This window comes from Pleurodeles waltl, chromosome 9, assembly GCF_031143425.1.
Source record: "Pleurodeles waltl isolate 20211129_DDA chromosome 9, aPleWal1.hap1.20221129, whole genome shotgun sequence".
Classification (NCBI taxonomy): Eukaryota; Metazoa; Chordata; class Amphibia; order Caudata; family Salamandridae; genus Pleurodeles; species Pleurodeles waltl.
The window spans coordinates 1,086,234,488-1,086,259,677 of NC_090448.1; the positions used below are offsets into that span (position 1 = coordinate 1,086,234,488).

At 46.2% G+C, this 25,190-nt stretch overlaps 1 protein-coding gene across 4 annotated transcripts in view; it reads left to right on the top strand.

Annotated features, from left to right (window-relative positions):
• The window catches only part of MGA (MAX dimerization protein MGA), a 782,199-nt gene that overhangs the window by 234,149 nt on the left and 522,860 nt on the right, over positions 1-25,190 (top strand). For all 4 annotated transcript variants that reach the window (XM_069208766.1, XM_069208765.1, XM_069208763.1 and 1 more), the window contains exon 7: positions 6,225-6,329. In XM_069208766.1, the coding sequence (XP_069064867.1) occupies positions 6,225-6,329 (105 nt within the window). The remainder of the gene's footprint in view (positions 1-6,224; positions 6,330-25,190) is intronic.

Sequence of the window (25,190 nt, forward strand, 5' to 3'; positions counted from 1 at the left end):
GGCTCTCTGGGACCCCTAACTAAGTTTTTAATGCTGGGCAAAATGACCTACTAGTGTAAAGTTAGTGATGTAGTAGTAGAGGAGATGATAGTATCCGATAAAGAGGTTAGAGGAGTAGGCTATGCACATGGAGAGCGATAGTTCAATGCCCTTGACAGTGTAAAGTTTTCTTGTAAATGCCAGGAAAAAGAAAGATGCTTTGCAGCTGTCAATCGTTAGCTCAGGAAAAAATACAATGTAACCCCGTCAGAAAAATCACTGCGATCCCTCCTCCACTTTGGGCAACTCTATCCTGGATTGCAACTGAAAACAAACTGGAGTCCAGCAACTCCCCTCCCTGCTGGAAGGCTTACCTGGAACCAAATACAATACAACTAAATAAAAGGGGGAATGGTAACACATACAAGTATTAAAACAATGGGCAGCCCCTTCCAAGATGTATCCCAGAAATCAGTGGAGCCAGGCACCTTAGCAGAGCACTTGCTGCATAAAAAGAAATAAAAAGCTACAATTTAGCATCGTGAAGGCACTCCTCACAGGAGCACAATTGAGCGTGGATGCCCACTTCCATAACATTTTTTTTCCCAATACATGGTAAATCCAGTTAGTAACATACTGCTTCAGAGGCTTAACTTACATTGTATTCCCCTGGTCCCCCTGACTGTAGAGACACCCACTGAGTTTGAGAAGGGATCTAGACACCTAAATATGTGTTATTTTAAGTAAACATTTACCTTTTCTGTACTAACACACAATTTTGGTGAAAAAGGTATTTGGTCATTTTGACATTTTTCTGTCAAAATGATGTAATTTAATTCCTGTCCCTCACATTAGGGCCACCAACGCATATGAAATCCTGAATGTCAGTAGATGTCTGAGAGCACTATGGGGGTGGGACATTTACTGTTCATAGCAAAATCTATACCTTTCATCACAGAAATGTGAGGGAGTACTGTTTTCTTGAATAAAAATTTGACCAAAGTTTGATGTTAGCAGATCATGCTGGATATAAAAATTAGTGGCATCAATACAAGCCAAAGCTCTCCGGCCCAAGTACCGCAGTTATCCATGCTCCAAAAATCAGCCATTTCTTGTCCAACATGATAGGCACACCCACACTTAAGAGTTATGGTTGTAATTGAGAGAGATGTACAAATGCAGTACAGCATGACATTTGTTTCTTTCAATTTTGTCTTCCTGTTGTCAGTGTCTGAAAAACTTTATCAAACCACTTCTTCAGAATTAACCTCGTTTTATGAGTGATCCAGATATTTGAGTGGTTCAAGTGACATCCTATCCCTAAACGCAGATTTTGCAACATTAAAAAGAATAAATAGGTTTCAATCACTCCCAATTTGTGCTCTTTACAGTGATTGCATGGTTAGCACTCAATGGAAAAGAAACCATCATAAACCATGTTGGATATGGGAATTGTGCCTTTTGAACACTCTACATGCATTATAAAGTGAGACATTGCTTAGATTGTTTTTGGCTAAAAAAAAAACCCTAACCAATATCTGGCACAAGGACATATATCTCCATCAACTTGCTATGCTGCTCTTGGACATAGAGGCATTGTATGATGAAGGATCTGAGTAAAATTGAATCAGGAAGTGGACATTTTCAAAGACGGGACAAGGATCCATCATAGCCCCCCACCCCCGTTCTAATTCCTACCACCTGTCTTATTTGTTATGTTTGTGGTAGTGGGAGGGAATGGGCTGCTCCTTCCACCGTCTCTCCCACCTACCTCCCTCCCCACCTTCAGAAAAAGTGCATCAGTTCAGTGGGTGTAGTGACGAAGGAGCTGCCCTTGGCCTCTTTCGTTGCTCTGCCCACCTGTTGAGTTCTTAGAAGGTACTTGAAGGCCCAGACAATCTCTTCTAGGGCCTTCTAATATACATGTGATGTCAGTCATTATCTCAAAGGCTTATCAATGAGGAGTCCCAGAAGTTAGCTCTGGGTCGCCGGTGCCAAGAAAGGATCAGACCCTAAAGCTGACTTCCAGGCCATGAGGTCATATCGTACATGTAAGGAAATGCCTCCTTGGCATGGTTACCCCCTGACTTTTTGCCTTTGCTGATGCTAAGTTATGATTTGAAAGTTTGCTGGGACCCTGCTAACCATGCCCCAGCACCAGTGTTCTTTCCCTAAACTGTACCTTTGTCTCCACAATTGGCACAACCCTGGCACTCAGGTAAGTCCCTTGTAACTGGTACCAAGGGCCATGATGCCAGGGAAGGTCTCTAAGGGCTGCAGCATGTCTTATGCCACCCTGGGGACCCCTCACTCAGCACAGACACACTGCTTGCCAGCTTGTGTGTGCTATTGGGGAGAAAATGACTAAGTCGACATGACACTCCCCTCAGAGTGCCATGCCAATCTCACACTGCCTGTGGCATAGGTAAGTCACCCCTCTAGCAGGCCTTACAGCCCTAAGGCAAGGTGCACTATACCACAGGTGAGGGCATATGTGCATGAGCACTATGCCCCTACAGTGTCTAAGCAAAACCTCATCAAACAACAACAGAAAGGAGGGGCACGTGCGGGAGGTTTGGAGAACAAACTCCTGTTACTGTGTATATGACTCCCAATAGTAATCAAATCAAAAAGATATACATAGTTCCAAAAAGGTGTCTCTTTCAAAATTGTAGAAAAAGTGGATCACTTAAGCTTGATGTTTTCCCCGATGGAGCCCATCCTTTAGTATATGGAGGGTTCCTGTCAATCAGATATTCCCTATTATGGATCTCTAATTGTTTAAGGATTAGGTACGTGTCATGGTCCTGATGAATCCCACTAGATCATTTTTGACTGACTAGCGAGAAACATGTTGACCTATCATTCGAAGTAACGCAGGGGATCCTGTGTCTACTTACACTATACTCCCAATTGAGAGACTTAGGGGGTTATTACGACTTTCGAGGAGGTGTTAATCCGTCCCAAAAGTGACGGTAAAGTGACGGATATACCACCCGCCGTATTACGAGTCCATTATATCCTATGGAACTCGTAATACGGCTGGTGGCATATCCGTCACTTTACTGTCACTTTTGGGACGGATTAACACCTCCTCCAAAGTTGTAATAACCCCCTTAGTGATTATTATTTATAATTTCTGTTCTGCTTGGGAGTTTAGACTTCGTTTTATTATCTCCCCCTATACTGTTTTTAATCATGTCCGAGGTTTAATATCCCAATAAATTGCATTTTACCTCTAGTCATTTTTAAACTACCTCTATACCAATCCTAGATTAGTGTTTTCTTGACCGGTTGTTTATTATTTGCAAAAGATCTCTGGCAAAGAGCCCCCTCGTGGGGCCCGTCAGGCATTGCAGTGCCGGCCTGACGAAGAGCATAGCCCTATGATGAAGCATGTCACTGGAAAGTGAGTGAGGGCTCTTGCTTCAAACCAATTGGTTTTCCAGCAATCTGAATATAGAACAATAATTTTGAAAGAAACACCTTTTTGGAACTGTGTATTTCTTTTTGATTTCATAAGCAAAACCTTAGACATTGTAAGTGCAGGGTAGCCATGAGAGTATATGGTCTGGGAGTCTGTCAAACACGAACTCCACAGCACCATAATGGCTACACTGAAAACTGGGAAGTTTGGTATCAAACTTCTCAGCACAATAAATGCACACTGATGCCAGTGTGCACTTTATTGTAAAATACACCTAGAGGGCATCTTAGAGATGCCCCCTGAAAACATACCCGACTTCCAGTGTGGGCTGACTAGTTTTTGCCAGCCTGCCACACACCAGACATGTTGCTGGCCACATGGGGAAGAGTGCCTGTGTCACTCTGTGGCCAGGAACAAAGCCTGTACTGGGTGGAGGTGCTTCTCACCTCCCCCTGTAGGAACTGTAACACCTGGCGGCTCACCCCCTTTGTTACAGCGCCACAGGGCATCCCAGCTAGTGGAGATGCCCGTCCCTCTGGCCTCTGCCCCCTCTCTTGGCGGCAAGGCTGGAGGAGATAATGAGAAAAACAAGGAGTCGTCACTAGCCAGTCAGGACAGCCCCTAGGGTGTCCTGGGCTGAGGTGACTCTTATTTTTAGAAATCCTCCATCTTGTAGAAGGAGGATTCCCCCAATAGGATTAGGGATGTTTCCCCCTCCCCACAGGGAGGAGGCACAAAGAGGGTGTTGCAACCCTCAAGAACAGTAGCCATTGGCTACTGCCCTCCCAGACCTAAACACACCCCTAAATTCAGTATTTAGGGGCTCCCAGAACCGAGGAAGCTATATAAAGACGAAGAAGGACTGCTGACCTTAAGCCCTGCAGTGAAGACGGAGACGACAACTGATTTGGCCCCAGCCCCCCGGCCTATCTCCCTACTTTGAAGAAAACTGCAACAGTGACGCATCCATCAGGGTCCAGCGACCTCTGAAGCCTCAGAGGACTACCCTGCATCTAAAGGACCAAGAAGCTCCTGAGAACAGCAGCCCTGTTCAAGAAGCTGCAACTTTCTGCAACAAAGAAGCAACTTTAAAGACCACACATTTCCTGCCTGAAGCGTGAGACTTTCCAGTCTGCACCCGACGCCCCCGGCTCGACCTGTGGAAAACTAACACTGCAGGGAGGACTCCCCGGCGACTGCGAGCTCGTGAGTAGCCAGAGTTGACCCCCCCCCTGAGCTCCCCCTGAACGCGCATTCCTGTAACAAGGCCTGGAACCAGCACTGCACCTTCAGCCCCCAGGACCTGAAGGAACCGAACTCCAGTGCAGGAGCGACCCCCAGGCGACCCTCTGCCTAGCCTAGGTGGTGGCTACCCCGAGGAGCCCCCCCTGTGCCTGCCTGCATCGTTGAAGAGACCCCCAGGTCTCTCCATTGATTCCTATCTGAAACCTGACGCCTGTTTGCACTCTGCACCCGGACGCCCTGTGCCGCTGAGGGTGTACTTTCTGTGCCTGGTTGTGCCCCCCCCGGTGCCCTACAAAACCCCCCTGGTCTGCCCTCCGAGGACGCGGGTACTTACCTGCTGGCAGACTGGAAACGGGGCACCCCTATTTCCATTGAAGCCTATGTGTTTTGGGCACCACTTTGACCTCTGCACCTCACCTGCCCTGAGCTGCTGGTGTGGTAACTTTGGGGTTGCCTTTAACCCCCAACCGTGGGCTACCTTGGACCCAACTTTGAACCCTGTAAGTGTTTTACTTACCTGTGAACTCAACAATTAGTTACCTCCCCCAGGAACTGTTGATTTTTGTACTGGGTCCACTTTTAAAATAGCTTATTGCCATTTTTGTCACAACTGCACATGCTATTGTGATTATTCAAAGTTCCTAGAATACCTGAGTGAAATACCTTTCATTTAAAGTATTACTTGTAAATTTTGAACCTGTGGCTCTTAAAATAAACTAGGAAAATATATTTTTCTATATAAAAACCTATTAGCCTGGAGTAAATCTTTGAGTGTGTGTTCCTCATTTATTGCCTGTGTGTGTACAACAAATGCTGAACACTACCCTCCGATAAGCCTACTGCTCGACCACACTACCACAAAATAGCGCATTAGAATTATCTCTTTTTGCCACTGTCTTACCTCCAAGGGGAACCCTTGGACTCTGTGCACACTATTTCTTACTTTGAAATAGTATATACAGAGCCAACTTCCTACAGTACAAATTATGTTTTCCCCTTTATTATTGTGCCACTTGACACAAACCTAGTCAACAGATGGCAGAATAACTCGCAACCTGTGAATTTATTACAGATTCCTGGCTGCTAAACTATTATTTCAGGTAAATAGTTGATTTATATTTCATGCAGATAACTTTTCTTTCATCCTTTCTACACCCAATTTTGAGAAAGTATGTGCCTTTCTTTGCCTCTTATGCTAGACTATAACAGATCAAAATAACTGCTGTCATGATATTCTCATATTTCTCTTTTATGTCCTTTCTCTCAGTGTACCCTTAGGGTTTGTTGGTCCTTCTTGGTGTTAGGGTTTGTTCCTGGGAGGACCATTTGAGGAGCTGATTTTTGAGGGGAGGAATACCTCATTCCTAATATTAATTCTTCCTTTGAATGTTTCACTACACAGATTCTTTCTACACATATGTCTTTTTTGCTTCTTTCCCACTTGTAACTTCTAGAACCCCATTTTCTTGTATTGTCTCGATAGATTTGTTACTTCAATCAGATGATGATTACGTGCTGGTGATTGAAACTTCTTACGTTTAAGTGAATAACTTGATATTTCTTCTGCTCTTAGATCCTGGACAATCATTTATTTCTAGGACTGGAAAAACCACGGACTTCACAAAGATAAAGGGGTGGCGGGATAAGTTTTCAACAAATACCTCATCCAACAGTGAAGGTAACATATGAGAATATTTTAATGCTCAAGAATGTTTTATTGGCAGCATAATTTCAACACGTTCAGTAGTAAAATGCACACCTGAATCATATTAAAATTGTGCTTGTTTATAGGGATGTTAATAATGTAGTTTGCTTTGAAAGCTGCGCACCAGCTTTAATGTCTGTACAATTTGATATAGTGGCTAATGGTTACTAGCTGCCTCTGAAAGTCTTTTGTATGATTGCCCCTACAATGTTGTAGTCTTCAAAATAGCTTTCGGCTTAAAGCAGGAGCACCTAGAGAAAGAAGTTACTTATCTTTGGTATCACACTTTCTGGTGGAGGCTTTATCTAACTGCAGATTCTTCACCTGCAGAGAGACCAAAATGGATCTGGATGTTTTTCTACACAGAGCTCTGGTGAGTTGTCCCATTGCACTCCATGGCAGTTGCATCCACCTCTAGAAGGAATGACACAACGCCTTACAACCCCTAACCTTTGTACCCCCAGATGTGGAGTAACTGATGGATTGGGATATTGCCAGTGTGCAGTCTCTAGGTTGGAACCTTATAATCTGCCCAAAGGTCCCCTCCGTCAAACAGAAAAATGTGGGAGTGTAGGAAAATGGCTCCTTGTTGCAGTTACCGCCCCACTTTTTGCCTGATATTGATGCTGACTTGACTGAGAAGTGTGCTTGGATCCTGAAAACCAGTGCCCACCACTAGTGTTCTTTCACTAAAATTGTACCATTGTTTCCACAATTGGCACACCCCTAGCACACAGTTAAGTCCCTTGTAAAGGATACCAGTGGTACCAAGGGCCCTGTGACCATGGAAGGTCCCTAAGGGCTGCAGCATGTGTTGTGCCACCCTAAGGGACCCCTCACCTAACATATGCCCACTGCCATTGCAGATTGTGTGTGTTGGTGGGGAGAAAAAGGCAAAGTCGACATGGCATCCCCCTCAGGGTGCCATGCCCACAAAACACTGCCTGTGGCATAGGTAAGTCACCCCTCTAGCAGGCCTTAAATCCCTAAGGCAGGGTGCACTATACCACAGGTGAGGGCATAGCTGCATGAGCAATATGCCCCTCCAGTGTCTAAGTCCATTCTGAGACATTGTAAGTACAGTGTGGCCATATTAAGTATATGGTCTGGGAGTTTGTCAAAAACGAACTCCACAGTTCCATAATGGCTACACTGAACACTGGGAAGTTTGGTATCAAACATCTCAGAATAATAAACCCACACTGATGCCAGTGTTGGATTTATTAAACAAATGCACACAGAGGGCACCTTAGAAATGCCCCCTGTATTTTACCCAATCCTTTAGTGCAGGACTGACTGGTCTCTGCCAGCCTGCCACTGAGAGATGAGTTTCTGGCCCCCTGGGGTGAGAGCCTTTGTGCTGTCTGTGGCCAGAAAGAAAGCCTGCACTGGAGGAGGAGGTGCTTCACACCTCCCCCCTGCAGGAACGGTAACACCTGGCAGTGAGCCTTAAAGGCTCAGGCTTCGTGTTACAATGCCCCAGGGCACTCCAGCTAGTAGAGATGCCCACACCCCCCGGACACAGCTTCCACTTTTGGTGGCAAGCCCGGGGAGATAATGAGAAAAACAAGGAGGAGTCCCCCCAAACCCCCTCAGCCAGGTTCAACCCCCACGGTGACCAGAGCTGAAGTGACCCCCAACAACCCCACCCCCCCCCCCCCCCCACCCACACCCCCCAGAAAATCCTCCATCTTGGTTTGGAGGATTTAGTCCAATAGGGATGTACTCTCCTCCCCAAAGGGAGGAGGATGTAGCCACCCTCCGGGACAGTAGCCATTGACTACTGCCCTTTAGCCCTAACATACCCCTAAATGTAATATTTAGGGGCGACCCTGAACCCAGGAAATTAGATTCCTGACGACCTATCAAGAAGGACTGCTGACCTGAAAACCCCGCAGAGAAGAAGGAAGACAACAACTGCTTTAGCCCCAGCCCTACCCGCCTGTCTCCTGATTCAAAGAACCTACACCAGCGATGCATCCTGGGGGCCCAGCGACCTCTTCTGACTTAGAGGACTGCCCTGCAACTCCAAAGGACCAAGAAACTCCCATGGACAGCGGCTCTGTCCAAAGCAACAAGAAGAATCCATCTTTAAAGGGACTCTCACCTCAATCTAGAAGCGTGAGTCCCCACCACTCTGCACCTGACGCCACTGGCCCTTGTCCAGAGAAAACAACACCCCAGAGAGGACCCCAAGGTGACTCCAACGACGTGTCCACCCTGAGCCAACCTCCCTGCACCCTCACAACGACGCCTGCAGAGAGAATTCAGAGTACCCCTCTGACCGCGACTGCCCAGTAACAAAGAACCTGCTGCCTGGAAGAAGCACTGCACCCGCAGCCCCAAGGCCTGTGAAGAACCAACCACTGGTGCAGCAGTGACCAACAGGCGGCCCTCACCCTTGCCCAGTCGGCAGCTGGCCCGAGAATCCCCCCTGTGCCCTGCCTGCATTGTCAGAGTGACCACGGGTCCCTCTATTGATTTCAATACAAAACCCGATGCCTTGTTTGCACACTGCATCTGGCCGCCCCTGTGCCGCTGAGGGTGAATTTCGTATGCCTGCTTGGGACCACACCCAGTGCTCTACAAAACCTCCCTTCTCTGCTCCCTGAGGACGCAGGTACTTACGTTCTAGCAGACTGGAACCGGAGCACCCCTAGTCTCCATAGGTGCCTATGTTATTTGGGCCCCTCTTTGACCTCTGCACCTGTCCGGCCCTTTGTTGCTCGTACTGGGTGTTTGGGGTTGACTTGAACCCCCAACGGTGGGCGGCCTATGCCCCGGAAATGTAACTTGTAAGTGCTTTACTTACCGTATTAATCAACTTGTACTTACCTCCCCGAGGAACTGTTGAATTTTGCACTGTCCACTTTTAAAATAGCTTATTGCTATTTTATACCAAACTGTGTCCATTACTGTTTTGGTTCAAAGTCCTATCTATTCCTATGCAAAGTACCTTACATTTGCAAACCTGCAATTTGAATCTTGTGGTTCTAAAATAAATTAAGAAAATATTTTTCTATATAAAACCTATTGGCCTGGAGTTAAGTCATTGAGTGTGTGTTCTCATGTATTGCCTGTGTATGTACAACAAATGCTTAACACTACCCTCTGATAAGCCTAAGTGCTTGATCGCACTGCCACAAATAGAGCATTAGTATTATCTTTTATTGCCACTATCAATGTCTAAGGGGAACCCCTGGACTCCGTGCACACTCTCTCACTTTGAGATAGTATATACAGAGCCAGCTTCCTACAGGTAGGATGGAGGGGAATATGTGGTTAGAGTATCCAACAGAAAGAATGTTACTGAAATAACCTTTTCTTTTAATGGATAATTCTAACTACAGATTCCTCACCTTATGAATCAGTATGAAGGTGGTACCCTCACAAAGGTGTTGGGTTTGCAAAATGGACTTTACACCAGGAAGTCCTCTAGGATTAAATAGTTGACTTTCCCTCCTTGAGGGCCTAAAAATCACTAGAGTGGTGCCTGATGAAGAAATGTACAAAGGCTGTGTAGAAGCTTAGCAGATGTCCAGTAACAGAATATCTCTAGCCAGGGCAGTAGTTGTAGCTTTTGTCCCGGTAAAGCGTGCTTGAAGGGCCTCAGAAGGATAATTTTTGCTCAGAGCAGTGGTTCCCAACCTTTGACTTCTCTGGACCCCCACTTTATCATTACTGGAGCCTTGGGACCCCCTCCGCCCCCACCCCCGAATCTTTATTGGATTCCGGGGACACCCCTCCCCCCCCATAGTCATTACTGAAAGCTGGGTACCTAATCTTTTAATATTGTTTAATTTTTTCTAAGCAGTCATGGACCCCCTGAGAAGGGTTCGCGCACCCCCAAGGTTCCCTGGACCAAAGGTTTGGAACCATGGGCTCAGAGCATAGCACTGCTTATTTTAAAAGACATCTGGCTTGAAATGGTCAGTTTTTGAACTGCATCTCCTTTCCCTACACTGGTGAACCTGACAAAGAGTTGATTTCTCATCCAGAACTCCGAAGTCTTATCAAGGTAGAAATTAAGAAGCGTCTGGCAGAATTCTGCTGGGGTTAGCCTCTCCTGCTTCTTTTGAGGACATGGTGTATACAACCCAGTAAGAAACACGAGGGATAGTCCCTCTTGAAAAGGCAGCACTGGTTATTTCTGAAGCACCGGCTTGTCAATTAAAAATATATTATACAGTGGCTGACATCCATCGTTATTTTGCGCATCATGCCACCTCAGTTTGGACCCAGCGATATCCGAATCAGTCTGGACTCTGCTCCAGTGGGAATAGTCTAGCCTGATTTTCCAGGCCAAGCCCTCCCTGACCCAGAACACAAGCAACCTATGGCTGGTTTCACCCTGGTTAGGGCTCATCGGCCAGGTATGGCTTGGTTTAAGTGTGTGCACTGAACCCACATCTGGGAATACCTGTCCCATAGAAAAAAGTGATGGGTGAAATGCTTGAATTAATCTCAGCCACTGATAATTACTCTGGGCCGCATTTAGTCCATTGTTATTTTGCACACCATGCCACTTCAGTTTGGACCAGCTATATTGATCTTAGGCTTACTCAAGTATGGCTAATGAAACCGGCTTGAGACCATGAACAGGCCAGCCCCTCTGTTTATGGTTGACATCGTAGAACTTGGCTTCCTGCTCGCTGATGGCCTTCATATGCATCATGGGGTATTTATTAAAGGCCTTAGTATCGTGTTTGGTACTGGAGGACGAAGAACAGGCCTTGTGAGGGTCCATGATTGACATTTGTTTCTTACAGTTACGGTACAGCTTAAAACCCCTAATTTTAGTGGTAGATTTCCCGTTGTGCTGTCAAAACAATACATTTGGTTAAATTGGTGGATAAACTGAAAATATGAGAGCAGAGCTCTTGATCAACATCAAAGGGTGCGCAAAAAAAGGAACTGATCGTGTGCAGTGGTGGTGCCAATATGTCGCTTTGTTGTCACTTCTGGAGGGGGTGAAGGAGTCTGATAGCACTTTCTGCCTTTGCACAGAACCTATTATAGCAGTCTTTCCCAAACTGTGGATCACAAGATGATTTTTGGTGTCCGGTAATGTCTGAGCAATAAATAAAGATGCCTTTAAATTCTGTGGTTCGATGGCATCTGTCGCTGTAGATACACATGTTCTGCATAGCTCGCCATCTGGTGTTGGGTCGGAGTGTTACAAGTTGTTTTTCTTCGAAGAAGTCTTTCGAGTCACGGGACCGAGTGACTCCTCCTTCTGTCTCCATTGCGCATGGGCGTCGACTCCATCTTCGATTGTTTTCTTTCCGCCATCGGGTTCGGACGTGTTCCTGTCGCTCCGAGTTTCGGAACGGAAAGTTAGTAAATATCGGAAGATTTTCGTCGGTATTGTTGCGTTCGGGATCGGCGTAGTTAGATTCAACACCGCATCGAAGATCTACGCGCTCCGGTGCCCTTAGGGGTAGTTTTCGATCCCCCGTCGGGGCCTGGTCGGCCCGACCGCGTGTCGAACAACGCCGATGGAACGGACCCCGTTCCGTTTTTGTCCCAAATGCCACAACAAATACCCGTATACAGACCAACATTTGGTCTGTAACCTGTGCCTGTCACCTGAGCACAGTGAGGAGACTTGCGAGGCCTGTCGCGCGTTCCGGTCCCGAAAGACACTCCGTGACCGTCGAGCCAGGAGACTTCAGATGGCGTCCACGCCGACAGCGCACCGAGAGTTCGAGGAACGAGAGGAAGAAGAAACCTTTTCGATCCACGAATCGGACTCCGAGGAATTCGACGTTCAAAGAACCGTGAGTAAGACGTCGAAAACAACACATAAGAAAAGTGACAAGGCCCAGGGGACGCCACTGCCACCAGGCCATGGCTCCACCCATAAATTCGGTGACCGACCATCGGCACCGAAAAAGGCCCAAACAGTGCCGAGATCGTCCGACTCCGGTCGAGACACCGGCACGCAGCCTTCCCGGGATCGAGAAAGTGCTGGAGAAAAGCAACGACACCGAGATAGCGGTGTAGAAACGGCTCAACGCCGAGACAGCGGCACCGACGAAGATAGACGCCGAGAGGTTTCGACTCCAAAAAAGAAAAAAGCCACCTCGGAGCCGAAAAAACATACAGACAGGGTTTCGGTGCCGAAACAACCCGTAACCGACCCAGGTCCAGGCTCTTATACAGAGGAGCAATCACTGTCCTCTCAGATGCGAAAGCATAGGTTTGAGGAAGAGCTGCAATCCACCGAAGTGGACCATACGCAAAAACGTATTTTCATACAGCAGGGAACAGGAAAAATAAGCACCCTTCCCCCTATTAGGAGAAAAAGGAGACTGGAGTTTCAAACAGACCAGGCGCCACAAACAAAAATGGTGAAAAAGGTGACTCCGCCACCCTCTCCTCCACCTGTAATTAACGTCTCACCAGTACAAACTCCGTCACATTCCCCGGCTCACACCACCATGAGCCAAGGTGACCAGGATCAAGACGCTTGGGACTTATATGACGCCCCAGTGTCGGACAACAGTCCGGAGGCATATCCAACAAAGCCCTCACCACCAGAAGACAGCACAGCATATTCTCAGGTGGTGGCTAGAGCAGCACAATTCCACAACGTAAACCTCCACTCAGAACAAGTCGAGGATGACTTTTCATTCAACACCCTCTCCTCCACCCACAGCTCCTACCAAAGCCTGCCTATGCTGCCAGGTATGCTTCGGCACGCAAAGGAAATCTTCAAGGAGCCGGTCAAAAGTAGGGCAATAACGCCAAGGGTGGAAAAGAAATATAAGGCACCTCCTACAGACCCTGTTTTCATCACCACACAGCTGCCACCAGATTCCGTCGTAGTAGGAGCAGCTCGGAAAAGAGCCAACTCCCACACATCTGGGGATGCACCACCCCCAGATAAAGAGAGCCGCAAGTTCGATGCAGCTGGGAAAAGAGTCGCAGTACAAGCTGCAAACCAGTGGCGCATCGCTAACTCTCAAGCACTACTTGCGCGCTATGACAGAGCCCATTGGGATGAGATGCAACACCTAATCGAGCATCTACCCAAGGAACCACAAAAGAGGACAAAGCAGGTGGTTGAGGAAGGACAGAACATATCAAATAACCAGATACGATCCTCTATGGACGCAGCAGACACAGCTGCAAGAACAATTAATACATCTGTGACCATTAGAAGGCACGCATGGCTAAGAACGTCTGGGTTCAAACCAGAGATACAGCAGGCAGTGCTCAATATGCCATTCAACGAAAAACAACTGTTCGGACCAGAAGTGGACACGGCAATCGAAAAACTAAAAAAAGACACTGACACTGCTAAAGCCATGGGCGCACTCTACTCCCTGCAGAGCAGAGGAACCTACAGCACCTTCCGCAAGACACCCTTTAGAGGGGGGTTTCGGGGTCAAGCCACACAAGCCAGCACCTCGCAGGCAACACCGTCCAGCTACCAGGGACAGTACAGGGGAGGCTTTCGGGGCCAATACAGAGGAGGGCAATTCCCTAGGAATAGAGGAAAATTTCAAAGCCCCAAAACCCCTACAACCAAGCAGTGACTCAGATGTCACTCACCCCCTCCACACAACACCAGTGGGGGGAAGAATAGGTCATTATTACAAAGCATGGGAGGAAATAACTACAGACACTTGGGTCTTAGCAATTATCCAACATGGTTATTGCATAGAATTCCTAAAATTCCCTCCAAACATACCACCAAAAGCACAGAATTTATCAAAACAACATTCTGAACTTCTGGAAATAGAAGTTCACAAACTATTGCAAAAGAATGCAATCGAATTAGTACCAAACACACAAACAAACACAGGAGTCTATTCACTGTACTTCTTAATACCAAAAAAGGACAAAACACTGAGACCAATCCTAGACCTCAGAATACTAAACACGTACATCAAATCAGACCACTTTCACATGGTCACGCTACAAGAAGTGTTACCATTGCTAAAACTACAGGACTACATGACAACCTTAGACCTCAAAGACGCGTATTTCCATATACCAATACATCAATCGCACAGAAAATACCTACGGTTCGTATTCAAAGGAATACATTACCAATTCAAAGTATTGCCTTTTGGTTTAACAACCGCACCAAGAGTCTTTACAAAATGTCTAGCAGTAGTGGCTGCACACATCAGAAGGCAGCAAATACATGTATTCCCGTATCTAGACGACTGGGTAATCAAAGCCAATTCACTAACAAAGTGCTTACACCACACAAATCAAATCATACAAACCCTCTACAAACTAGGTTTCACCGTCAACTTTGCAAAATCCAACATTTTGCCGTGCAAAGTACAACAATACCTGGGAGCCATAATAGACACAACAAAAGGAGTAGCCACTCCAAGTCCACAAAGAATTCAAAATTTCAACAAGATCATACAACGCATGTATCCAACACAAACAATACAAGCAAAGATGATATTACAACTCCTAGGCATGATGTCCTCATGCATAGCCATTGTACCGAACGCAAAACTGCACATGAGGCCCTTACAACAGTGCCTAGCATCACAATGGTCACAAGCACAGGGTCAACTTCTAGATCTGGTGTTTATAGACCGCCAAACTTACCTCTCGCTTCTATGGTGGAACAGTATAAATTTAAACAAAGGGCGGCCTTTCCAAGACCCAGTGCCACAATACGTAATAACAACAGATGCTTCCATGACAGGGTGGGGAGCACACCTCGATCAACACAGCATACAAGGACAATGGAACGTACATCAAACAAAACTGCATATAAATCACCTAGAAATGCTAGCAGTTTTTCAAGCATTAAGGGCTTTCCAACCAACTATAACTCACAAATACATTCTTGTCAAAACAGACAACATGACAACAATGTATTATCTAAACAAGCAAGGGGGGGACACACAACGCAGTTGAGCCTGCTGGCACAAAAGATATGGCGATGGGCAATTCACAACCACATTCGCCTAATAGCACAGTTTATTCCAGGGATCCAGAATCAACTTGCAGACAATCTCTCTCGAGATCACCAACAGGTCCACGAATGGGAAATTCACCCCCAAATTCTAAACACTTACTTCAGACTCTGGGGAACACCTCAAATAGACTTGTTTGCAACAAAAGAGAACGCAAAATGCCAAAACTTCGCATCCAGATACCCACACAGGCAGTCCCAAGGCAATGCCCATGGATGAACTGGTCAGGGATATTTGCCTACGCTTTTTCTCCTCTCCCTCTCCTTCCTTATCTGGTAAACAAATTGAGTCAAAACAAACTCAAACTCATATTAATAGCACCAACTTGGGCAAGGCAACCCTGGTACACAACACTGCTAGACCTATCAGTAGTACCCCACATCAAATTGCCCAACAGGCCGGATCTGTTAACACAACACAACCAACAGATCAGACATCCAGATCAAGCATCGCTGAATCTAGCAATCTGGCTCCTGAAATCCTAGAATTCGGACACTTACAACTTACCCAAGAATGTATGGAAGTCATAAAGCAAGCCAGAAGGCCGTCCACTAGGCACTGCTATGCAAGTAAATGGAAGAGGTTTGTTTGCTACTGCCATCATAATCAGATCCAACCTTTACACGCAACTCCAAAGGATGTAGTGGGTTACTTGCTTCACTTACAAAAATCTAACCTAGCCTTCTCTTCCATTAAAATACACCTTGCAGCAATATCTGCATACCTGCAGACTACCTATTCAACTTCCCTATATAGGATACCAGTCATTAAAGCATACATGGAAGGCCTTAAAAGAATTATACCACCAAGAACACCACCTGTTCCTTCATGGAACTTAAATGTTGTCTTAACCAGACTCATGGGTCCACCTTTTGAACCCATGCACTCTTGCGAAATACAGTTCCTAACCTGGAAGGTTGCATTTCTCATCGCCATTACATCTCTAAGAAGAGTAAGCGAAATTCAGGCGTTTACAATACAAGAACCTTTTATACAACTACACAAAAATAAAGTCGTCCTAAGGACTAATCCTAAATTTTTACCAAAGGTTATTTCACCGTTCCACCTAAATCAAACAGTGGAACTACCAGTGTTCTTCCCACAGCCAGATTCCGTAGCTGAGAGGGCACTACATACATTAGATGTCAAAAGAGCACTAATGTACTACATTGACAGAACGAAAAACATCAGAAAGACTAAACAACTATTTATTGCATTCCAAAAACCTCATGCAGGGAACCCAATATCAAAACAAGGTATAGCCAGATGGATAGTTGAATGCATCCAAATCTGCTACCTTAAAGCAAAACGACAACTGCCCATTACACCAAGGGCACACTCAACCAGAAAAAAAGGTGCTACCATGGCCTTTCTAGGAAACATCCCAATGCAAGAAATATGTAAGGCAGCCACATGGTCTACGCCACACACGTTCACCAAGCACTACTGTGTAGACGTGCTATCCGCACAGCAAGCCACAGTAGGTCAAGCCGTGTTAAGAACATTATTTCAAACCACTTCCATTCCTACAGGCTGAGCCACCGCTTTTGGGGAGATAACTGCTTACTAGTCTATGCAGAACATGTGTATCTACAGCGACAGATGCCATCGAACTGAAAATGTCACTTACCCAGTGTACATCTGTTCGTGGCATCAGTCGCTGGAGATTCACATGTGCCCACCCGCCTCCCCGGGAGCCTGTAGCAGTTCGGAAGTTAGCTTCAACTTTGTACATTTGTATATATATTATTTTAACCTTAAATAGCTACATACTTAGTCACTCCATTGCATGGGCACTATTACTACAACACAACTCCTACCTCACCCTCTGCGGGGAAAACAATTGAAGATAGAGTCGACGCCCATGCGCAATGGAGACAGAAGGAGGAGTCCCTCGGTCCCGTGACTCGAAAGACTTCTTCGAAGAAAAACAACTTGTAACACTCCGACCCAACACCAGATGGCGAGCTATGCAGAACATGTGAATCTCCAGCGACTGATGCCACGAACAGATGTACACTGGGTAAGTGACATTTTCATTTACCTTTTCATATTTGCCGATGTTTCAAAGACAGAGGTCAAATGTCACAGTGTCTTCTGATAGATTGCTGCATATTGGTGTTTACTTGTCTTTTCTGGCTGCAAAGTGAGAGGAGTTTGGAAAGTGAAGTTCGATGGCATCTGTCGCTGTAGATACGCATGTTCTGCAATAGCTCGCCATCTGGTGTTGGGCCGGAGTGTTACAAGTTGTTTTTCTTCGAAGAAGTCTTTCGAGTCACGGGACCGAGTGACTCCTCCTTTTGTCTCCATTGCGCATGGGCGTCGACTCCATCTTCGATTGTTTTTTTTCCGCCATCGGGTTCGGACGTGTTCCTGTCGCTCCGAGTTTCGGAACAGAAAAAATAGTTAATTTCGGAAGATTTTCGTCGGTATTGTTGCGTTCGGGATCGGCGTACTTACATTCAACACCGCATCGAAGATCGAAGAGCTCCGGTGCCCTTCGGGGTAGTTTTTCAATCCTCCGTCGGGGCCTGGTCGGCCCGACCGCGTGCTGAGGAACGCCGATGGAACGGACCCCTTTCCGTTTCTGCCCCAAATGCCACAATAAATACCCCTACACAGACCAACACTTGGTCTGCAACCTGTGCCTGTCACCTGAGCACAGCGAAGACACCTGCGAGGCCTGTCGTGCGTTCCGGTCCCGAAAAACACTCCGAGACCGTCGAGCCAGAAGACTTCAAATGGCGTCCGCACCGACAGCCCGACGGGAGTTCAAGGAACAGGAAGAGGAAGGTACCTTCTCGATCCAAGACTCAGACTCCGAAGGATTCGACGATACACAAACCGTGAGTAAGACGTCGAAAACCATACAAAGAAACATTTACAAGGCCCAGGGGACGCCACTGCCACCAGGCCATGGCTCAACCCATAAAATCGGTGACCGACCGTCGGCACCGAAAAAGGCCCAAACGATGCCGAGATCGTCCGACTCCGGTCGAGACACCGGCACGCAGCCTTCTCGGGACCGAGAAAGTGCTGGAGACAAGCCTCGACACCGAGATGCCGGTGTGGACACGGCTCGACGCCGAGACAGCGGCACCGAAACAGATCGACGCCGAGAGGTTTCGGCCCCGAAAAGAAAAAAAGTCACCTCGGAGCCGAAAAAACACGCAGACAAAGTTTCCACGCCGAAACAAACTGCAAGCGACCCAGCTTCAGGCTCTTATACAGAAGAGCACTCGCTAACCTCCCAAATGCAGAAGCATAGGTTTGAGGAAGAGCTACAAGCAACTGATGCGGACCATACGCAAAAGCGTATCTTCATTCAGCAGGGGACAGGAAAAATAAGCACCCTTCCCCCCATTAGGAGAAAGAGAAGGTTGGAGTTCCAAACGGAACAAGCACCACAACCAAAAGTGGTGAAAAGAGTTACACCACCACCCTCTCCTCCGCCCGTGATTAACGTTTCACCAGCACAAACGCCATCACACTCCCCAGCTCACACCACCATGAGCCAGGGTGACCAAGACCAGGACGCATGGGACCTATACGACGCCCCAGTGTCAGATAACAGCCCAGAGGCATACCCTACAAAACCATCTCCACCAGAAGACAGCACCGCGTACTCTCAGGTGGTGGCTAGAGCAGCACAATTTCACAACGTAAGCCTCCACTCAGAACAGGTCGAGGATGATTTCTTGTTCAACACACTCTCCTCCACCCACAGCTCCTACCAAAGCCTGCCTATGCTCCCTGGTATGCTCCGGCACGCAAAAGACATATTTAAGGACCCGGTCAAAAGTAGGGCAATCACACCAAGGGTGGAAAAAAAGTATAAGCCGCCTCCTACGGACCCGGCTTTCATCACAACACAGCTGCCACCAGACTCTGTTGTTGTAGGAGCAGCTAGGAAAAGGGCCAACTCTCACACATCTGGAGATGCACCACCCCCAGATAAAGAAAGCCGCAAGTTTGATGCAGCTGGTAAACGAGTCGCAGCACAAGCTGCAAACCAGTGGCGCATCGCGAACTCCCAGGCACTACTTGCGCGCTATGACAGAGCCCACTGGGACGAGATGCAACATCTCATTGAACATCTGCCCAAAGACTTCCAAAATAGGGCAAAACAAGTGGTTGAGGAGGGACAGGCCATCTCCAACAACCAGATCCGCTCCTCCATGGACGCTGCAGATACAGCTGCACGGACAATTAATACATCTGTAACTATCAGAAGGCATGCATGGCTCCGAACGTCTGGATTTAAACCAGAGATTCAACAAGCAGTTCTCAATATGCCTTTTAATCAAAAAGAACTGTTCGGTCCAGAAGTGGACACAGCGATTGAGAAACTCAAAAAAGATACGGACACTGCCAAAGCCATGGGCGCACTCTACTCCCCGCAGAGCAGAGGGAATTACAGCTCATTCCGTAAAACGCCCTTTCGAGGGGGGTTTCGGGGTCAAAGCACACAAGCCAGCACCTCACAAGCCACACCGTCCAGTTACCAAGGACAGTATAGAGGAGGTTTTCGGGGACAATATAGAGGAGGGCAATTCCCTAGAAATAGAGGAAGATTCCAAAGCCCCAAAACCCCTACTACTAAACAGTGACTCACATGTCACTCACCCCCTCCACACAACACCAGTGGGGGGACGAATAGGTCATTATTACACAGCATGGGAGAAAATCACTACAGACACTTGGGTTCTAGCAATTATCCAACATGGTTACTGCATAGAATTTCTACAGTTCCCTCCAAACATACCACCAAAAGCACAAAATTTAACAACACACCATTCCAATCTCCTAGAGATAGAAGTGCAGGCACTATTGCAAAAGAATGCAATCGAATTAGTGCCAAACACACAAATAAACACAGGAGTTTACTCACTGTACTTTCTGATACCAAAGAAGGACAAAACACTGAGACCAATCCTAGACCTCAGAGTAGTCAACACTTTCATCAAATCAGACCACTTCCACATGGTCACACTACAAGAAGTATTGCCATTGCTAAAGCTGCACGACTACATGGCAACTTTAGACCTCAAGGATGCTTATTTCCATATACCAATACACCCATCGCACAGGAAATACCTAAGGTTTGTATTCAAAGGAATACATTACCAATTCAAGGTACTGCCTTTCGGATTAACAACCGCACCAAGAGTCTTTACCAAATGTCTAGCGGTAGTCGCTGCACACATCAGAAGGCAGCAAATACATGTGTTCCCATATCTAGACGACTGGCTAATCAAGGCCCATTCGTTAATAGAGTGCTCAAATCACACAAATCATATCATACAAACCCTCTTCAAACTAGGGTTCACCGTCAATTTCACAAAATCAAAAATTCTGCCACGCAAGGTACAACAATACCTGGGAGCCATAATAGACACATCAAAAGGAGTAGCCACTCCAAGTCCACAAAGAATTCAAAATTTCAACACCATCATACAACGCATGTATCCAACACAAAAAATACAAGCAAAGATGGTATTACAACTCCTAGGCATGATGTCATCATGCATAGCCATTGTCCCAAACGCAAGACTGCACATGAGGCCCTTACAACAATGCCTAGCATCACAGTGGTCTCAAGCACAGGGTCACCTTCTAGATCTGGTGTTAATAGACCGCCAAACTTACCTCTCGCTTCTGTGGTGGAACAACATAAATTTAAACAAGGGGCGGACTTTCCAAGACCCAGTGCCACAATACGTAATAACAACAGATGCTTCCATGACAGGGTGGGGAGCACACCTCGATCAACACAGCATACAAGGACAATGGAACGTACATCAAACAAAACTGCATATCAATCACCTAGAACTTCTTGCAGTTTTTCAAGCACTAAAAGCTTTCCAACCAATAATAGTTCACAAATACATTCTCGTCAAAACAGACAACATGACAACAATGTATTATCTAAACAAGCAGGGAGGGACGCACTCCACGCAGTTAAGCCTGTTAGCACAAAAAATTTGGCATTGGGCAATTCACAACCAAATTCGCCTAATTGCACAGTTTATACCAGGGATACAAAATCAACTCGCAGACAATCTCTCTCGAGATCACCAACAGGTCCACGAATGGGAAATTCACCCCCAAATACTGAACACTTATTTCAAACTCTGGGGAACACCTCAGATAGACTTGTTTGCGACAAGGGAGAACGCAAAATGCCAAAACTTCGCATCCAGATACCCACACAAACAATCCCAAGGCAATGCCCTATGGATGAACTGGTCAGGGATATTTGCTTACGCTTTTCCTCCTCTCCCTCTCCTTCCTTACCTGGTAAACAAACTCAGTCAAAGCAAACTCAAACTCATATTGATAGCACCAACTTGGGCAAGGCAACCCTGGTACACAACGCTGCTAGACCTATCAGTGGTACCCTGCATCAAATTGCCCAACAGGCCAGATCTGTTGACACAGCACAACCAAAAGATCAGACACCCGGATCCAGCATCGCTGAATCTAGCAATCTGGCTCCTGAAATCCTAGAATTCGGGCACTTACAACTTACCCAAGAATGTATGGAAGTCATAAAACAAGCAAGAAGGCCATCCACCAGGCACTGCTATGCAAGTAAATGGAAGAGGTTTGTTTGCTACTGCCATATTAATCAAATACAACCATTACACACAACTCCAGAACATGTAGTGGGTTACTTGCTTCACTTACAAAAATCTAACCTAGCTTTCTCTTCCATTAAGATTCACCTTGCAGCAATATCTGCATACCTGCAGACTACCTATTCAACTTCCCTATATAAAATACCAGTCATTAAAGCATTCATGGAGGGCCTTAGGAGAATTTTACCACCAAGAACACTACCTGTTCCTTCATGGAACCTAAATGTTGTCCTAACTAGACTTATGGGTCCACCTTTTGAACCCATGCACTCCTGCGACATACAGTTCCTAACCTGGAAGGTGGCATTTCTCATCGCCATTACTTCCCTGAGAAGAGTAAGCGAGATTCAGGCGTTTACTATACAGGAACCTTTTATACAACTACACAAAAATAAAGTCGTCCTAAGGACCAATCCTAAATTTTTGCCAAAGGTTATTTCACCGTTCCATCTAAATCAAACAGTGGAACTTCCGGTGTTCTTTCCACAGCCAGATACCGTAGCCGAAAGGGCACTACATACATTAGATGTCAAAAGAGCATTAATGTATTACATTGACAGAACAAAGAACATCAGAAAGACTAAACAACTCTTTATTGCATTTCAAAAACCTCATGCAGGAAACCCAATTTCAAAACAAGGTATAGCCAGATGGATAGTTAAATGCATCCAAATCTGCTACCTTAAAGCTAAACGACAGCTGCCCATTACACCAAAGGCACACTCAACCAGAAAGAAAGGTGCTACCATGGCCTTTCTAGGAAACATCCCAATGCAAGAAATATGTAAGGCAGCCACATGGTCTACGCCTCACACATTCACCAAGCACTACTGTGTAGACGTGTTATCCGCACAACAAGCCACAGTAGGTCAAGCTGTATTAAGGACATTATTTCAGACTACTTCCACTCCTACAGGCTGATCCACCGCTTTTGGGGAAATAACTGCTTACTAGTCTATTGCAGAACATGCGTATCTACAGCGACAGATGCCATCGAACTGAAAATGTCACTTACCCAGTGTACATCTGTTCGTGGCATCAGTCGCAGTAGATTCGCATGTGCCCACCCGCCTCCCCGGGAGCCTGTAGCAGTTTGGAAGTTACCTTCAATTATTTATATATGTATCATCTCAACCTTAAATAAGTGCATACTTAATCACTCCATTGCATGGGCACTATTACTACAATTCAACTCCTACCTCACCCTCTGCGGGGAAAAACAATCGAAGATGGAGTCGACGCCCATGCGCAATGGAGACAAAAGGAGGAGTCACTCGGTCCCGTGACTCGAAAGACTTCTTCGAAGAAAAACAACTTGTAACACTCCGGCCCAACACCAGATGGCGAGCTATTGCAGAACATGCGAATCTACTGCGACTGATGCCACGAACAGATGTACACTGGGTAAGTGACATTTTCATTATGTGACAATCTTGCTGGAGTACATGGAATGTGAATGGAAAAGCTGTAGGATGGCGTTTTTTGCAACATAGAACAAAATGTAAATACTTATAAACCAAACTGTATGCATTCAGCAGTTAGGAAAGCAACATTGAAGCACATATTTTTTTGTAATTCTAATTCTGAAATTTTTTGGAGTCAGATTTTAATAGGATCAAATCAAGGCAATTTACTTTGTGGTGCGCAAATGAGAAATATTCACAGAAACACGATTTCCTCACGTTATCATTTGTGTTCTGTATAGTGATATCCTGAAAACTCTGTCTGCAAAGTTAGTAGTCATTTCAGTTTAAAGTGTGTTGTCTTCTGTAAACAACAATGAATTACCACAGAAAGCTGTAGTTTAATAAAAGAATCACCGCTCCTCATGTCCAGTAAAGGTAGATGGGACGCGAATGTTTGTTCTAAAAAGTGGGTCATGGTTCTGAAAGGTTTGTGAGCCACTGTATTAAAGGACAGAATTTACGTATTCAAAAAACCTTCTATATATTTGATGGCATGTGTAGCTGCAGATACGCAGGCTGTGCATATCCCGCCATCCAGTGTTGGGCTTGGAGTGTTAGAAATTGTTTTTCTTAAAAGAAATATTTTTTAGAGTCACGGAATCAAGTGACTGCTCCTCTCGGTGATAGTGCTCATGGGCATCAGCTCCTTAGATAGATGTTTTCTTTCTGCCGTCGGGTTCGGTCGTGTTCCCTCTCGCTCCAAGACTTTCAATTCGGAAACTTTATATTTGCTTTCTTATACCGTCGGTATTGTTTTAGAACGCGTTTACATCTGCAGTCGATCCAATAGTACCGTCTGGATCAGGAGAACGCCCTTTCGGGCGCTTGCACCATTTAAGGGCCGGTTCGGGCCTACCACGCCTTTGCCTGATGGATCGGACTCCTTTCCGATTCTGTCCTCATTGCCACGCAACATTCCCTTATACAGACCAGCACTTGCTATGTAATCTTTGCCTTTCTCCTGAACATCGAGAGGAAGATTGTGAAGCTTGTTGTTTGTTTTGGTAAAAAAAGACAATGCGTGACCGAAGGGCAAGAAGACTTGATATGGTGTCAAAATATACAGGGTCTACCGTCACCTTAGAGAAGGAGCAGGCATAAACGTCTGTTTGGATCCAAGATTCCGACTCTGAACGAGGATCAGAAGACGACAGCTAGCCAATCACAGCGGCACAGCATGTGAGTACAGCTGCCCCTACACCCACTTTCAAAGAGTCGAGCAGTCCTTGGGTGCATCACTGCTTGAAAGCCTTGGTTTTACCCGAAAGAAAGTAGTTGGCGACCGGCCCTCGGGTTCGACACCGAAAAAAGGCCAAGTCACCCCATCAACAGGCCACGCCTGTTCGGTGCCGATGTCAAGGAAGAAAATAGGAAGCTCCACCTCCGAACCGAGCCAACGCCTACAATCTTCGGATCCGAAATTACTGTGTCCAGCTTTGGATCTGAAACCTCAGCTAATATCTTCGGGACTGAAACACCTCAGAACCGCTTCGGAGCAGAAAACATCCTTCTATACAGAAGAGACAGGATTTTCGAGCCGTCTGAAACATATACCCAAAACAGCCACTGAACAATCCACTAAGGGCACTAAAACATCAGAACATCAAATAGAGCAATCTGATATCCAACCAATTTTGGTGGTTATAGACAGTAAGCAGAGAACAATTCACATCCACAAAGAGTTGGTAAAATTATTGCTTCTCCACCTCCACTGACTAAAAGAAAGGTGGCATTTCAAGAGACTCTTGATACAGCACCGCCACCAGCAAA